At 35.4% G+C, this 18,741-nt stretch overlaps 2 protein-coding genes across 4 annotated transcripts in view; one reads left to right on the top strand and one right to left on the bottom strand.

The window, feature by feature from the left end:
* The window catches only part of LOC134531353 (agrin-like), a 946,059-nt gene extending 941,389 nt beyond the window's left edge, over nt 1-4,670 (top strand). The window contains exon 35 of the mRNA XM_063367052.1: nt 149-4,670. Coding sequence (XP_063223122.1) covers nt 149-309 — 161 coding nt within the window. The 3' untranslated portion in view covers nt 310-4,670. The remainder of the gene's footprint in view (nt 1-148) is intronic.
* A 7,379-nt stretch (nt 4,671-12,049) lies between these two features.
* Nucleotides 12,050-17,800, bottom strand: LOC134531081 (uncharacterized). 3 transcript variants are annotated; one of them, XM_063366618.1, is made up of 3 exons: nt 17,396-17,800; nt 16,220-16,299; nt 12,050-13,120 (listed from the first exon to the last, which is right to left on the bottom strand). In XM_063366618.1, exons 2-3 carry the CDS (start codon nt 16,220-16,222, stop codon nt 12,050-12,052), a joined length of 1,074 nt encoding a protein of 357 aa, XP_063222688.1. In that variant the 5' UTR covers nt 16,223-16,299; nt 17,396-17,800. The 3 variants fall into 3 exon arrangements, with proteins under 3 accessions (XP_063222688.1, XP_063222686.1, XP_063222687.1); XM_063366616.1 differs by having other exon boundaries at nt 17,252-17,800; XM_063366617.1 differs by lacking the exon at nt 17,396-17,800 and having other exon boundaries at nt 16,220-16,499.
* Between the last annotated feature and the right edge of the window lie 941 nt (nt 17,801-18,741).

The following is an 18,741-nucleotide window of genomic DNA, read 5'->3' on the forward strand; positions in this document are numbered from 1 at the left end:
GAGAATTAAATCACTCCTTTAAAAGGCCACATTTGTACACGTTTTGATAATTTACAAACTATTAGCCAAAAAAAAAGTGATTGCTAGAGCTTATCTTAATCTATCTAGGAAAATTGTTAAGAGAGTGTGTGTTTGATTGGCGAGGCAGGCGGTGCCCCTACGCTCCCATCTGGTCTCCCAGCATCCTACTACCTGGGCTTCAGTGGCTGCATAGAGAAGATAAGAGTCTCCAAGAAGCTACTAGACCTGTTTAACCGACTTGGAAATGACAGGTCCCTCATGCATTTCTGTCACGAGAACGATGTTTGATCTACAAGCGCTACAGTAGCAAACACTTCACGAGGCCTGGTGACACATTACTCAAGATTCAGCTTCTCAGGATCCGGAAGTGTGTTGTGCGGGTATAAATTTAACAGAAACACCACCTCCCTTTTATTTTTAAATATTTTGGGGGGACATATGAGCATATTTTATGGAAAACAGCAGCAAAAACGTCATGAAGCATTTGAAAATTGACTTTGCTTGAGCTGAAAGTTGCAAAGAATTTAGCCAAGAAATATCAAGCTCAAATATTTTAGGGCACTACTATTAATGCAAACTCATGAAAGTCTTGGGAAAAAAAAGAGAACCTGTAGTAAAATAATGTACATTGTCCATATCTTTCCAGTGCATTTAATAACTTGGCTTGTCCGGATCTCTGAAGTTTTTGGTAAGCATCTATGTGATGTAAAAATAGAAAGTGTACACATCTGAAAAATTTAAGCTGGTAAACAAAAAAAAATCAATTTAGGGCATTTACTTACTTTACTTGTGCTGTCAATTGAAAAAAAAAAAAGGAATTCAATTTAAAAAGTAAATAATCTGTAGTAATATAAATCTGAACTTTTTCACAATGTTAATGCTATGCAGGGTTTTTGTAAAATAAATGTATTAATATTTTAATCATATAATTTATAAAATTAAAATTTGTGTTGGTACTGTTACTTTTAAGCAAAAAAATTTTTCTTTCAGACTGCTAAAAATCAACGATGACAAAAATTTCAGTTTCTGCTGTTGGGAAAATAATATTAAATCCTCAGTAATAGCAGTTGTTAAAGCCCTTCAACTGAAGAAAAATTGTCACACAGAGAAATAGAAAATGTCTGCTTAAACCATAGCTAAAGAGTAAACAAATTAATAATATTTGTAATCCCAGTACATACCAAAAAATATGCTGTGAAATATCTTGGCTGGACTCAAAATGCTCATAATATTACAAAAATTCTACCGATTTTATTCTGGTTTGCATCCCTTGTAAAACCAAATGGAAATCTGTGACAGTAAGTTAATGCATACAAGGAAGACACTGTCTCTGAGACTGCTGATAGTGCGTGTGTAATTAGAAAAAGAATATTCTAGAATGCGTAACATGACAGTATTATACCTACATGTAATTATTGAAATGAGTTCAACGATCTTCCATATTTTAATACTAGATATGGTTAACCCAGGATTAAAATATTTTCAATGAGTTTCATGTCTAGATCAAAATGTTAAGTGGAACTGAGACATTTGATTGCCAAAAATTTTATAAATATATGTACATATGTGGTGTGATTTGTGAGAGGCGAATGAATTGAATTAAGTGTGTGTAATAGTATAAGTGTACCTCAGTGATAAATGTTTGCTTTTGATGGGGTGTAAACAGTATAAAGAAAGTAAGTTTGACTGTAAAAAAAAAAAGACCTTTGTTAATTTCTGTACATTAACTCAAAGAAGAGATGTTAAAATGTACTAGTTCTTACAACTGTGTATGTATATACTAAGAAACTTATGATTTTCTTTCAACGTTTCGAAAGAAATCACTATCATATTAATATTAACACGCTATGTGTATACCTTAAGGCAAAATTTTGCTTGCACAAGAATTGTTAACCTATTTTAAATATTAAATGAATTGTGAAACATATCAGAAAAATAAATCATAAAATAAGGCATAATCATACAGAATCAAACAAAATAATTCAGTTGCAACAAGCAACAACTCAAAATTATGCTAAGTGCAATAAATATTGAGCAAAAAAAGAACATAATTTCAAGATTGTGTTATAGCATTAGAAACTGTGTTAGTTAATGTATGAAAAGTTTATGATGAACAAAACTGCTAATTTGGGAAACTAATTGTTTTATTTTAAGAAATTGTGTAGTAGGTACCTTATTGACTCAGTTTTCAACCACCTATTTAATAACCTTTTCCAGCAAACCATCAAAATCTGAATTTATGCTCTCCAAAATATGATTACAGGAAAGCTTCACTATAATGAACATGAAGGGACCAAAAAATAGTTGAGTTTGTTATACTGAAGTTCTTTCTACTGAAACATAAGCATTGTTATAAATATGTATACCGATAAACACATGAAACACCTTAAGTGTACTAAGGTTCAGTATCTGTCATTAGTCTATGGCCGCTTGAAGAACCTGTTCACATACTCTCTGCTGATGCTTTATCTATGGTCAGGAGACACGTTGTAGGCAGAGCTGCCAACCTCAAATCACACCCATCGGTAATGACAATTATATGAAAAAAGTATGCGTAAATAATTCACGATAAATTTTTCCTGAGGAATTATGACACACACAAGATAAAACAAAGACAAGAATATCAAAAAAAAAAATTAAAAATATAGGCCTATGTATATGAATACAATGAAAATTAATGAATCAAAGAAGAAAAAAAACTATTTAAACAATACAATCATCTGAATATGTAAGATTGTCAATAATTGTACAGGAAATTTTCAACCTTGCAATTCAAAGTATTCAAAGTTATACTTTTGAACAACTGTCTTTTTATTTGCTTCTTTTGTCCTGGTTGGATAAGAACTGTCTTATAAACAAACAACAGAAGACAAATAAAATAACTTGTAAACAATAACTCTGCGTTCGTTACTTTCGTTTCTTCAGATGTAGCAAAAACACTATGATATGGATTTATTGCTCTTCATGACTATAAAAAGATCCGCATGTTTCTTTGATTCAATATGCCATCTACATTCATCCCTTCCGCAATCGAAAAGTCACATGTGCATACATTAAAATAGCGTGGTGTTCCAAAACATTTGAAGACAAGCATGGCCATTCTTTTGAATAGTTAGGTCTTAGGTCGAAAGTTTTGAAGAATTGCGTTCTTTACCCCCCCCCCATATACTTTTGTTCTGTCACACGCTTCATTTCTACAACCAGCACTTAAGAACACAACACTATTGAAAAACGTAAAAAATTTCACGTCTGTAGACACGACAAAAACACTATGATGAAAAAAAAATGACTTTCAAAAAATAAATTAAAACAACACAGGTTAGCCAAAGTACCGTACAAAAATTATCGTGATGTAAGTAGCCAACAAACGAAAAGTCCGAGAATATGTACTAGTTGTATCGTACAACGGACGTAATACCATCCCATTATTATTTCAAAACACGAGAATTAATCTACTTATTTCGACAGTACATGCTACATGCGGACACATACTAGTTCCGTTATTTGCGCAAACACGTGATGTATTCGAACTGCGTTCATGAAACAGCGCAGCAGAAACGGAATTTTTTCCGTTACCGTGCAGCACAAAGCCTTGTTTCCGTAATAAACCAGCGATGTTCTGTAATTCCGTAATTCGGTGTTAAATCTGTAATAATTACAGAAAATCCGTAATGGTTGGCAGTTCTGTAGTAAGTTATGTTTTTGTTTATGTACACGCTGTTACGTTTGAAAAAGAAAATTAAAAATAAAGTACAAGTTTTTGGATGGTAATTTTTTTCAAAATTTGCCTCAAGTTTGTTCGTTCAAGTGAATATTTTTGTTTCAGGAAGAAACAGACAGTCGTAAAATTCGTTAAGATGAAATAAAATTCAAGGTTATTATATACGTTTTTGGCGGGACCAAACAATGAGTTCGGTTAAGTGAAGTGTTTGTTTAACTGAAGTTCGCTGTACTGGTGCTTTCCTGTATTTCCATTTTAAACCACATTAAAGTGCAAATAATATTATCAACATAATTTATATTAGTTTTAAGTACCAGTCAAATGCACTGTACAAAAAAATTAACATATAAAGAAAATACACACCATTGCACGAAGGAACAGGCAACAACCCACACCCAGTCTTGAAATGAGAATTTGTTGTACTGGCATGTATCACTACAGGAGACTCGAAGCGAGGTTATATTGGTAATGTTCCACTTGTCGGTGTGTAGCTAAGCCGTCACGAGTGTCAGCTACGATGATCTGTGACGCTCCAAATACCAGTGAACAGTTAACATGTGGCACTAGCCTGGACAGTACTAGAACTTTTAAATGTGAAGGAATTCTGAAATATTTGGGGGAGCAGATTCCAAACAACCATCCACCCTCACACTAGGAATAGCTAACTTAATTAATAGCTACACACATACAGTATAAAACTTGTGGGAGATTTCTTGTGAGAGAGGAAGTAGAGGTCGGAGTGGAAAAAGAAAGATCCCAATGATTGGAATTGTGATGTGAAGTGTCCTGCTGGAAAGTGTTTCTGGGATCCCCAATTTTCACAATCATGATGGATGATGAGTATGTGGATGAAATGATGCAGGCAATATGCAAGGCTACATTCAAAACTCAGTAGGAAAATGAAATTCAAATAAAAACATTGATTTAATTTTGTAATTTTTTTTTAATCATAATTACCTAAGTCTTTGAATTATCAGTATTATAGACCCGCTGACATGCGACGTTCCGCGCACGTCTATAATCTCGAAGCCGTCAGCCTCTTCCTTCCTAAACACGTTTGCGGACCAGCACCGCCTGGCCATCGCCCATCGCCCGTTGCCAGGACGACCACGTCCTTGGTTGCCATGCCACCCCTCGCCTACCCCTCTCTCGCCAGGCCAGCCGAGTGCGCGCGCATCCTCTCCCCCTCCATCTTCTCCGGCCGCCACACCGCCTACCCCTTAGGGCCGGTTTTATGACCCCCGGCTAAACCTCCGGCTAAAATTTAACCGGAGGCTAGCTCTTATTTCAGTTTTATGACTCCCAGTTAACGTCTACCTTCCTGTTAAAGTCCCGGCTAACCTAGCGGATGGATGAACCGGCCGCTAGCTGCTCAACCTGAGGCTAAGCGACAGAAAATAAAATGGTGATGTATCAGGCGAGGTTAGTTGTTGATAGTGATGATGACTATTTGAGGAATTCTATTGAATATTTGCAGGATGCGATGGAATAATTTATTACTAAATATAAAATGCTTTGCCGTCTTCGTCAAAGTTTTATTAAAAATTACATGAAAGTGTAGTCACGCATTTCGATTCTCGTCGAGTCGTATATTATTATTTGACTTTAATTGATCATGAAGTACATAAACGTATGCAATGTATATAAACTGAAATTTCCTGCTTAAGAATATGTGTAAATTAGTGCATTTTAAAATTGCAAAACGAGGGTTATTATTACCTATAAAATGCGTGTTTTCGTGGAAGTTGTATCTGTGTATTTTTATTCGTAATACAGTGGACATATGCCGGGAATGAAATGCACTTCATACGACTTCAGACGTGGTTCTAATTCAATGAATACAATTGAAAGTGAAAATAAATGTTACCCAATTATCCCTTCCCTATCTTACAAACCTTTAGGTACTTATTATCTACCTGCTATGCAAGTGCAAAACGAAAACAGCAATGAAATTATTCTGTTTCCTGTATTCAAGTTTATCCCTTGATCCTATCGGCATGACCCTTTATATGTTGGTCTTGTTTTACATTATAATTGCTGTTTTAATTTAGAATGTTGAAAAATCCTGTACATAACACAAAATACCTAACATATCACGATACAAACAAATTATGTCAGGTCATGTAAAAATGTATTTCTTTCGTATACATTTTACAATCATAATTATTTCACCAGTGAATATGTCTAGGATCTCTCGACCTACTAAATTAAAACAGCAAGCATCCTATACCACAAACTAATTCCATCAGGATCGGATTAATTTGGATACGTGATACGAAACTATTAGTACACCTACACCAGTGAAATGAAATTCGACAAGTATTTTCCCGAAACAGGGTCTATATTATTTGATTATGAAAAAAATGTATGAAAGAAATGTGTTCTCTAGCAAAAATGTCTTATCCCTATTTATTTGTTTGTATAGAATTACTTCGTTAGTTTTGGCTTAATATATAACCAAACAAAATCATGAGTTTAAATACAAGAGTAAAGATGAAAACACACAGTTTTGAATCTTAAGTTGTAATTTTATGGTTTAATTCAAAGCAAGTTTAACGTCGAAGTAGTTTTTGTTTAGTTTAATTATATATCTGTTACAAGATAAAGTTTGCGGCATATTTCTTTTCTGCAGCTGTAAACATAACGATTCACAATACAAACAAACAGCTGACTAACATTCTACCAGGAAAAAAACTGTCTTGCAACAAAAGTTACCAAATTCTGGTTTATTTCATTACCAACACACCCATTACTACACCACACTCATTACTACACCACACTCTTCATCAGGTTCCATACACATAATTTCCATGAAATACATCAGATGTGCGCCGTTTATTGAATACTAGCTGCCCGACCCGGCTTCGCACGGCTATACTAATGGAAAAAAATTAAGCCACATCTCCCATTTACAGTAATGGTAAATAAAAAAAAAATTCAGTGAAAATTTATTACAATGCTGTATAATGTACCAGAGAGAAAATGAATAGCACCGATGGTTTCCCGACTCATACACGCAACATACAACTGATGTACCCGTACTTCACTACGGCAGTCTACAGGCAGATCACTCTTGCGCCGCTCATTATACATGCCCCTCCTTGTGGGTATGCCACTGCCGCGCGATGCCCGTTGCCATGGAGACAGAAGGCATGAACAATGCAAAATCCTGTTCTCATGCAGACAAAGTACCCACTGTTGCCTGGTTTTAACCATCCATGGGATCTAATTTTCGGAAAATGTCATCCTGCGTAACATAAGGAACATTACTGTGAAGTTTCAAGTCTGTAAAATATATATACTTGAAAAAAAGGGCAATTTTTGATATTTAAAGTACCCGCAAAATTTCAACGGTGATGAGGACTGCACTAACAATGAAATAGTCGTTAACTTCTAGCGCCTGCGGCATCGTCAACACACACTTCGTACGTGTACTACATGTTGCATCTAACCCCCTCCAACGCATCTAATTCTAAATTGGACTTTTAGTAAGGATCCCTAATGTTATTGATAATATAATATAGCCTGTAGCCTTCCTCGATAAATGTACTATCCAACACTGAAAGAATTTTTCAAATCGGACCAGTGGTTCCTGAGATTAGCGCGTTCAAACAAACTCTTCAGCTTTATAATATTACTATAGATTATTGGTCGTGAGACAAATGTTATTGTCGGAAGGTAGTGAAAGAAATGAGTTTGAGAAGCCAATTCAGCTGTTTAAAATCAATTTGTGTGGTTTATTGCATACTATGATTTTCTTTTTGTGTATAGATCAATGTTTATGAGCAAGAATTCATTGTTCATTCAACACTTTGTTATGTTAAAATGCAATTGCAGAGGCCCTTGCTAGTAAATATTTTATTGAACCATTTTGTTAAAAAAAATTGGTTGTCTCTAAAGTCGGTTTACGGATGATAGTTTAATGTGACGTCATGACAAAACATTGATAAAATGATTGCAAACTTTTATGAATCAAATTGAATCATTTTTATTGAATTATAACTATTTTGTATGGATATAAAGAAGGAGTAAAATGAAATCTACAATTTAATTGATAAATTTACTTTTATTTGCACTCATTAAATCAAATATTTTATTACTTAAACGAAGAGATTATTTTAACTATAACTTTTATACATGTTTACTATTTAACTTCTTCCAATCTGTGTTATTCTGTTAAGGATAGGACGATGATAGGAAAAGTAGGAAACGAATGGGAGTGTTCAAAGTTTAATGTGCCTCAAAAAAGTCAAATCGGTGGTTTTTCCAATCGAGTGGAAGATAGATAGATGCGGCGCAAGCGTACAATGAGCGTAACGGAACACTTTTTCGTGCGTGCAGCCGGCGTTCATTGATTTATTAGACGTCACGTCAAAAAAAATTTAACTCTTGAAGCTTGCGGGGTTGTTATATATAGTTATTATAGGTACACAGTCTAATGTTTTAATTTACACGTTTGAAGACCAAATAATATTGACAATGATAAGTTAGGAGTTTTTGAGGGCATAACCTAAGAGCCAAGCCATTGAATGCTAGCTTCTGAGATAATTGTACATTGTATTGGAGAAAAAACATTTATGTTTATTTGAACAATAATCATAATAAACTCATGGTGTACAAGTGTGTTAATCCAAGAAAAGTTTTTTATTTATTTCTTTATTTATTTATTTATTTTCAATCCACCTGCAGATCCCCACTTGAGCCAACAGCTCAATGGATATAGGCCTTGTTACATTATAAACAAAATTAAACATAGTTAAAATTACGATAAAATAATCAACTTTACAGTAGACGCAACATAACTCCGAGCCTGGGTGACGGTTAGAAAATCGTTGTTTGTTTGTGAGTCCCGACATTGGAGAAGGCAGACATGGCGCGGCAGTGAGATAATGTGTAACTTGATAACAGGGGCTACACGCTACTGCACAGAGTGAAAACTTAGTGCTTCGGTGAAATCCGACGAATACGTTCGTTAATACATCCGTGGTACTTACTAAACGTTTTCGTTTACAGTTTGGATCTGAGGTTTGTGTGCATGTAGTGTATCACTTTTGTTCAGAGCCAGTGTTGCATATGTAGTGAAATACTTCAGTAAAGTACAACTTTATACATAAAATGCCTCCAGTGTTGTCAAAAGTTAAGAGTAAAAAACTGCACTCGCAGGCGCGGGAAATCGTTTATAATGTTCTGCAGTTTATGGAAAATTAAGCGTGATTGCAGGAACCCTCCATTTCACTAAAGAAAGCACAGCTGAGAACAGCTAAGGCGACGGGTGTGTCTTGCACGACTGTACAAACAATTAAAAGGGAGGCTAAGAGGAATGAAGCTGGTGAAGGAACATCTTTCGAGACACCCAACAAGAAGCGAAAGAAAACATGTAAACGCGAACTTGACACCTTTGATGAAGCTGTGGTACGACGTACTGTGTACAATTTTTACTTACTTGAAAAACGTGTGCCGACTGTCGAAACTGTACGACGTAAACTAAAGAATGACATAAATTACCAAGGTAGCAATACAACCTTAAGGACGACTTTGAAGAAGCTAGGATTCAGTTGGCAGAAAACCAAATCGCAGCGCTTACTTTGAATAGAAAAATCAGATATTCGGCAAAAACGTATAAAATATCTCAAGAGTATGCGTCAATATAGAAACGATGAAGGCACAATTATATACATGGATGAGTCGTACATATGGTCGTCTCATGTAAAAAATAAAATGTGGAGTGACATGTCCTCAAATGATTTACTAGTGCCTGTCGCGAAGGGTCAAAGATTATTAATGATTCACACAGGTGGCGAAAAGGGTTTTATCCCAAATGCTCTTGCAATGTGGAAGTCGCACCAGGCAACAGGGGATTATCACAAAAACATTAATAAGATAATTATGAAAAATGGCTTGCCGAACAATTAATACTAAATATTCCACCAAACAGTGTTGTGATATATAATGTTCCCTATCACAATGTAAAAATAAATAAAATGCCTACCTCCAGCTCGACAAAATCGGAAATGCAGCAGTGGTTAAGTAAAGAGAATATTTCCTTTACTAGCGACATGTTTAAACCAAACTTGTATAACCTTATAAAGAAGCACAAACCTTCGCAAGTGCAGTACTCAGCAGATAGACTATTGGTAAATAGTGACCACATATTACTTCGTCTGCCCCCTTATCATCCGGATGTGAATCCGATAGAAAGCATATGGGCTAAATTTAAAGGAGAAGTCGCTTTAAGAAATGTTACTTGCATTTTGGCAAATGTAAAAAAACTTTGCGAGGAGATATTTAACCGAATGGGTCCAGAAGATTGGATACAGATTTGCAATCACGTCAAGACACTCGAGAACGAATACTGGGATAAGGATGTGCGTTTTGACATTGAAATTGATAAAGTGATTGTTCAGTTAGGTGATGCAAACAGTGACAGCAGTGACGCAGGGGCGGCTCCAGGAAGGCTTTTCGGTGGAGGCTATCGTAGCAATACAAATGAAGTTGTAAAAAATTATTTTTAACATACCACCAGTTGGCCATTAAATATTTACAAATTTATAGTCTCAAATATTGAACTTAACATACTTTTATACACATTTTCAAACAAGTAAATGTAACACAGGGCACATGAATGTAAATGTTGGTGATATGACATACTCTAAAATAAAGAATATAAAAAGGACACAAACAAATAAATATTTACAAATATCTACCTATGTGATAACATTGAAACAACAAGGAAACTGAATAAGTAATTCATTTACATTAGACAACAAAATCTAATCTTCTTTTACCTTTCTTGGCAAATCTTTCAATAATATTATCAATATTTATCGAAATGTCTCTGTGTATATGAAGAAGGCATAGTCCATTAAGTCTTTCTTCTAGAATTCTTGATCTCAGCCATGTTTTTGACCTTCGAAGTGTTGAGAACGACCTTTCTGCAGTAGCTACACTAATTGGTAATGTCACTAAAATTTTTAGTAGCTTAAATATTGTAGGAAACATTTCCTCTTCACACTTCAAAATAGCTTCCATTGCAGTTTTCGGTACTTCTACTTCGTCTGATGCCTTAAGCTCACGAAACCACTTGGCCTCCCATACACAGACTTCACCTTCAAGCTTCGCAAACAAAACACTTTCTTGATTATCCTGAATAAAAGAAAAACGAGAAGCAATAGCTTTTAGTCGCTCTCTGAAATCAACATCTTTACTTCTATTGAGAAGAATATGTGGTACCAGCAAACGAATGTCAAATGATTTCAAACAGTCTTCTGAAAAACGGGACTTCATATCGATGAGTATAAAATCCAACATGGAATTATAAATGGCTCTGTAGTAACATTCTGCATCATCAGTATCATAGTTCTCTCTATGTATCTGTTTTGCAGTTGTCCGAGGTTTTCTTATTTCTACATCGAGTTTTGAAGCCAAGGTTTTTGCTTCAGAAAACACTACATGAAAAGTATTGTCACTGTTTTCTCTCCTAGTCTTGAGAACAGATAAAGTATCCCTAACAGCATTTGAAGCTTCGTGCATATCAAGTGATTCTGCTTGAAGGAGGGTACTCAATGGAAGTGTAATCTTCAAAACATCCAGGAGAGAGAGCATTGCTAGGATAAATTCACTGGTTAGTAAGGAATTAAGTAGAGTTAATGCTTTTGAGGCCGATTTCGAGTCTTGCCATGATGTTATAGCAGAGAGTGCCTTCACAATACTAGGTAAATGCTCGCGAAACTGGAGTAACGAAGTGTGTCTTTCAACCCACCTGGTCTCACATAAGCTGGCAATATTTGAGGACGAAAATTTCCTTAAAACCTTGTGTCTTTTGGCAGATTGGTTGAAGAAAGAAATGCATGTTTTTATTATGGAAACAGTATTGCGAATTGATGACACTTTGGATGATTGGGAAATTGAGTTGTTTAGACAATGGTTTTGACACAAACATCTGGTGGCATTTTTCGTAACTCCCATTATTTCTGTAACTGCACCTGAACTTTCAGAAACCATTACACTGCAACTGTCTGTAGAAATACCAACACAAAGACGTGGATCTAGATCGCTATCTGATAGCATCTGTACGACAAGTTTTCCTATAGATTTGCCTGTTAGACGTGGTTCAAGTATAACCTCACTTTCACAATCAGAACCAATTTCTTTGTTTTCTCCTATGTGTTGACAATTTCCATCTATTGCTTTATAGGCATCAATAAACATTATAAAGTCTTCAATGATAGTCATTTCATAAAAATACCTGACACTAAGACTTAGTTGCTCAATGTGTGCTACATCTGTAGTTTCATCAAATATAATTGCTTAGAACCCAGCTTTTTTTATTCTGCCTAAAATAATTGATTGAATTTCATCACCACAACATTCTATCAGCTCATTCTGAGTATTTTTCCCAATGTAAGTTGCTCTAGATGATGCACAAGAGAGATGGTTCTCCAACTCTTTGTCACCTGATGCTACTTTGAATCTTAATAATTCCCTGAAATTACCCTCACTGTTTGCTGGTGTACAATCATCCAGTAGGACACCATCATCTCTGTGCCCTCGTAGGGGTATATTCTGGCGACCACAAAAGATTATGGTTTCAATAATAGGTCGCAATCTAGCTCGATTTTCATTTACTTGTTGAAGACGTTGAGAATTAATCAGGTTAATGACTTCAAACTCAGGATTATGGTAGGATTGTAGGAATCGTTTACCCGCAATGACATTCTGGTTATGATATTCAGTTTTATCATGAACTTCCAAATCACCATCTTTTCCAGTCAGCTTTGAAAATTTGGTAAGTGGCTCCGTCACCAACTTCCCTAGTTTCATACCGTTATTGTGACCAGCAGCATGGGCAGAGAAGAGAGAACAGTACACACAAAATAGTCCTTTCTTTGCATGTGAGAAAACCACCCAATGAAACATATCAATATGTTTTTTGGACAAATACCTCTTATATTCTCTACATTTCTCTTTTTTAACAGAAAAAGGAAATGAGTAGTCGCAAGGTGGAGTCCAATGATTTTCCAGCAACTGGCATTTTGTGTAGTCACTTATAAGGGTTCCTACCCCTATGTGTAGCCCTACATCATTTTGGTGGGAAGGATGATTAACTGAATTATAATTTACTGAACCTGATTCACTCGCACCTACATTGCAGTCAACAGCTTCAGCACAATCCACTGAAGACCCATTGAATCGTGCAATGGCTCCTTGTTGCTCTTGAGCATCCATGGCATCTCTTTGCTCACTTCCTGAATTAGCTGCTGCTTGTGTTGATAATTCTTGTGGTTGTTGACTCGTTGAAGATGAGGCTCTTGAAAAATATGACTCAATATTTTTGGTAAAGCCCAATGAGCCAAGCTTAGGCCTTTTTGGTACTTTTGCCTGTGAAAAAAATGTATAAATTAATTTAAATATTTTATGCTTTCAAAAGAAAGTTAAAACATGTTAAATACAGAACATTTGCTAATTATTGTGGGACAGAAATTTAATGGGTAGCAGGGAATGGAAATACAAGTAAATTTTCAAAGAAGAATAAAAAAGGAAATGCAACTTTACAATTTTTTAAGCGCGAATAGTAGAATGCAAACTTGATTTTCATACGAATATGGGCACTACATCTACATCATTGGCTGAGAGGGAGCGCAGACGCAGCGCAGTGACGTCACACGCTCTGCGGGAAGCACACGACAAGCGGAGTGCAGACGTTTAGAGTTAGTTAGACATGTGTACTAGCAATCAGCGGTCACTCTTCGTGGTGTGGACAGTCGCTAATGAAGCCGTATTCCTATTCGGAATACTTCTTTTGTGAAAACGCTCTTTGTAAATGCGCTGCAATATTTTTTTTTCGCCTCTACATACCTCTAGCCCATTAGCATTTCAGCCACCTCTGTGAATGAAAGTTCGCCATGTTATTACTGTTACCCGAATATGTAAGCGCAACACCGTATTCACTAACAGTCAAAACTGCGCTCTTCGCCCAAAGCCGAATGTTTAAACCTACTACGTTACTTAACAAAAACTGCTTGTTTTGGCATACCCTAACGTACATTAAATTTGTGCCCTGCATAAACCGAACACGCTATATAAGTTTTCAAAAAATATATAAATTTTCTAAAATTGAGGTTTTATGGCAGTTGTGAACTCGAAATAGATACACCAATTTTTGTAGTTTCTTAATTAATATATTACTCTTATTTTTCTCTAAGGGGAGCTTTGAGGGGTGACAATCTGGCTATTTTCACGTGTTTTATCGTCCAAGGGGTCCTATTGTTACTACTCTAAGAGCGGCGCTAAGTTTTACGTTTGTGCCTTGTGCCCGACCATGCATAACATAATGCCTTTGACGATTTGATTTATTCTGTAAGTTGATGTTCGTGCTGTGCGTTAAAATGTTCTCGAGCAGACAGTCTTCGCGCCACAGTTGCAACTCGGCAGTTGGCCGGACTGTCACTAAAAGTATTTATAAACAAACGATGTAATCAGTTATTTTGGTTTATTAAGGGGTATCCACCTACTTCATTTTTGTGGTTTAATTTACGATCTGTCATTAAATATTTGCTACCTTTTATAAGTAAATTATATAATTAATTCTTAAGAAAAGAAATAACAATAGTGTTTTCCTAAAAGTGATGATGGATATAAGTATGACCAATTTTTAAGAGCAATAAATAACAAATGTCTGAGTCGGAAAATATAATTTTCAAATATATAAAAATGCAATTGCTCAGAGAGGGAAGGGGCTAATTAATGTCACGATCCTTCCAGTTTCAAGAGGAATAAAACAACTCATTTATAATAAAATTTGAAAGACGACTTTCATGGTCGATACAGTTTGGACGTTATTATTTTCTTATCACTATTTATAGTTCTAAAGACCTGGTAATCATTGCTCATTTAGGTTTGGCTTTGAAAAAAATTACGATAAATTACAGCTACTAAAACTAGGACTTATTTACATTAAGTAGACCACAGTTATTAATGCTTGAGAAATTAAAATGGCAAAAAACACAATCTCTTTCCTGATCTTCTCGTATGTGCCGGCTTTATAACCACACACAATAAAAGTAGTCTAAATTGTTACTTTCATCTAATATTTTATTGATTATATATTTCACTAAAGAAAAGCTTTACAATTCAAGTAATTTGGTAGCTACTAATAAATAGAATTTTTCCTTTTCCAAAATTTATCTAGTCAGATATTAAAACAACATTTTCACACCACGGTGGGAAAACTTATCTTAAATTAGGAAAATATTTGTGAGTCCCTCAGCATACATACAAATGACACAAATGTCAGGAAACTGTGAATTGTCTTACATTTGATTATTTGAGTTTTTAATATTTTTTACCAAATATTTAAAATCCATATCATGCCATTAAATTATTTTCTCGAAATTATCTTTGTCGTCTTGCTTGTTTTGGTTGTACATTTTCGTCAGACTTGCATGTAAAAAGAAGGAAAAAAGGCAGCTTCTGAGCTTATCTCAAACAATGCTCAGTCTTTATAGAATATATTTAGCAAAATTTGAATTTAATATGTGGGGGGAAAAAAGCAAAAAAAACATTCAGTGTTTAAAAAACTCTTTTTTAAACCTATATTTTTATTTATTATTTATGACCTTGTTTTGCGCTTTATATTCACCTCATAATAATTGCAAATATAAATTTTGTTTTCAACGGTATTACAAACTGGAAAAAGAGTTTCCGTTTGAAACAGTGAATTCTACGAAAATATAACAGTAAACTTTAATAGATAACACGATTTTAGGTAGATTTCGAAGACAGACTACCTCTTGTAGCCGTTACCATGGTGCGAATAATAATAATAAAATAATTTTTTTTTACTTGTGTTCATGTGTAATTCGCTTACAATAAAATACACTAACCACCTCATGTTGACTTTGGATTATAATACTTACAACTGTATAGCGTTACTTCGCAGTAAAGGACAAAGTTGTCTTATGAGAGTCAATTTAAAAGTACTTGTCAAATTGTCAAAACACGAAGCAAGAATGAGGTGTGAAGCGATGAGAATGAAGAGACTTACGTCGCACAGCTATGCAGAGAGTCTTCACGACTTGGCTGCCAAAATTTTACTCATAAATTGACACATTTCGGGGGTTGGAATCGATCCCATGACCATCACCACATAAGTGTGAACTTTAACGATTACGGCAACCAAGTACGATTGGATGGAGAAGTGATAAAATAGGAGTAACTCGAGAAAACTCGTTGGCTTACGGCAATGTGAACCTTTCAAACTTGAGAAAATACGTGTTTAACCTTGTGGCAACCAAATTTAAATATTTAGGGTAAGAGGCATGTCATTTGATCACACTCAAAATCCTTGAACTCTTAACACTGAAGCCAAATGCTGTTGCTGGCAATATTTGATTTTTAACATTTACAAGATGCCACCAAACATAGTCCTGAAATTTAACACAGCAATGTTTTATAGCAGATATATAAATAAGTACTCACCATTTCGTAGAAAATATCAAATGATTAAGTGAGAGAAATTCATTGTTGTTAGTTCTTGATCGACCACAAGCACACCAGTTCTGTAAAAAAACTAGATAGTTTGTCACGGTCCGCAGCACAGCAAGGCACAGCTTGGACAATACTGAGTACTGAGAAGTTCTGGCAACAACTGAACAAAGTGTGCCACTGTAGCGAGTGCCCCTACTTCCCCTTCACGAAGGTTTGGCCCTTCCCGTGCGGGTGCAATAAAACTGTCAGCTTCAGGCCATTTATGGACCCCCCCCCCCCCTCCATTGTAGTAAATGCCTTCCCACTCCAGACCAAAATTCCACTGCATTTTCAGCTTTCTGTCACATTTCAGGGGCTCTTTGTGCCCTCTGCGACCGCGTGGGTTGAGACTTCCTGCTACCTGCTACCTACTAGGCTTGCTAGCCTACACGCTGACAGTGAAGTGGTACCCTATATTTACTAGGGTAATTCAAATTTCCAAGACCAACTTCTAGATTGGTTTGTTTTAATATATTGAGAAAGTTATAATGAAAGGGAATAAAAGTAAACACTCTTAAACAAAAATAATGTCTCGGGTCTCGGGGGGGGCTATCGCCCCCTGAGCCCCCCCTCTGGAGCCGCGCCTGCAGTGACGTTTACACATCAGACTCTTCGGATGGAACAGTCAGTGGCGTTGAAGAACTGAGGTAGTGCTTGGAACGTCAGTGGTAAGTGGTCAATGTTTTCTGCTTTTCTCTACCTGCTGTGAAAGGTCGCCGTATCTGCTTATACCCCCTCCTCACCCACCCGACCCCCCACTCGTGTTGCAGTCCCTACTCCTCATGTGTGACGTAGCTCAAGCGCAGAGTTATATTGCGCCTAGTGTACAATTATAATGAATTTTGCTAATTTACACTCTCAACAAATAATCACAAATTTTACAATTTACACAATACAACAAACAGTACATATTTATCATTTAATATACTCTGAATCATTTATAAGGTGTACTATTAATAATATAGCAAATTACATATTACTTACATAGTCATTACAAAGAGTTTATTTCACCAGCTAAATAAATATTTTTTTCCTTTGATGTAATCTCTTACAACTTTTTTGAATTCATTAAAATTTTGTAGTAATACAATTTCTTTCGGTAGTTTATTAAATAGTGTTATACCTAACCTCTATGTTGTACTCCTTTTGAAAATATAGGCTGTATCCGAATACTGGCCTAATGGATCCCTTAGCTAAGGGATCCACTAAAAGTGCATCGTAGTGGGCGCGGCCATCTTTGTGTTGAATACGAATTCTCACAAGGGATCAGTGTTGCCAGACGTACCCGAATTCGGGTACGCATACCCGAATTACTGTGTCTGTACCTGGTACCCGAGAAGACTTGCTCGGGTACGCAAATGTACCCGAATTTTAGAAAACGAAAAAATCAATAGTAATAAATTCTCAACTTTATTATTTTAATAAAATATTTCTGTTTTATAACAGTAACTTCATTTGTTAATATTAGTGAGATAACTCTAGAGTTAGGTTTGACCCAACATACTTGGAACATATTGGGGATTTACAGGTAAACGAAAAGTAAATATGAAATATTTTTGTGTGTAGAACCACTTGCTTGAGTTACGTGTTTTTATGTATTACTACTCCTGCGTTTTTAATTGTGCGTGGTTTACATGAATGAAATTATTCAATAAGTATTTTTTTTCAATTGAAATTGCCTGGTAAACGTATGTAACGTCTGAGTTATTTGGCTATTTATATTTATTTCACTTAATCGAATGACAAATGCAAATGTTTATGCAGACCTACAACCACAAACATCAAACCAACTACATGTCACTACTGAAGACGATTTCTCTTTTAGTGACTGAACGTCCCACAAATATTTCCTGAACTTTCTATAAATTGTTAAACACACGTGTCATATAAAAATTTGTGTAATTTTTTTTTTTTTGCGAAAGTCTGTCGCACTTCTAAAACCACGATTTACGAGTGTAACACTCACAAATCATTCAATCATTCTGAAAGTTTGATACATAGGTAAAGTATTATCATAAATAGTATAAACTGATATTACAAACCAATCTTAAAAAATTATAATATGCCCATTTGTTCACCAGTAATACTCATAAAAGGAAGCAGTAGCATAGCCATGCGTTAAGAGGGTCTGGTATTGTTTTAAAAAAAGAGGGCTAGTTGGGTGTGAAACACTCTTCACTGTACCAGGAAAAGTTGTACCGTCAAGCGGGGTGACTATGGTCAATTTTAATGGTTTTTTCATACCAGATTTGTTATATTTAACTATATATTTCATTAAAAATTTGTACAACACAGTACTTGATCTGGCTTTCAAAATACTATTAGCATGAATTTTTTTGAGCCTATATATTTAAGTAAAAAAATAATACATTGTGACCATAGTCACCTCACCGATTGGGGTCACTATGGTCACAACACAAAACCAATGCAAAACATTCTGAAAATGGTGAATTTTTAAAGGGGTGAACATGGTC

Source organism: Bacillus rossius, chromosome 3 (genome assembly GCF_032445375.1).
Source record: "Bacillus rossius redtenbacheri isolate Brsri chromosome 3, Brsri_v3, whole genome shotgun sequence".
Taxonomy (NCBI): domain Eukaryota; kingdom Metazoa; phylum Arthropoda; class Insecta; order Phasmatodea; family Bacillidae; genus Bacillus; species Bacillus rossius.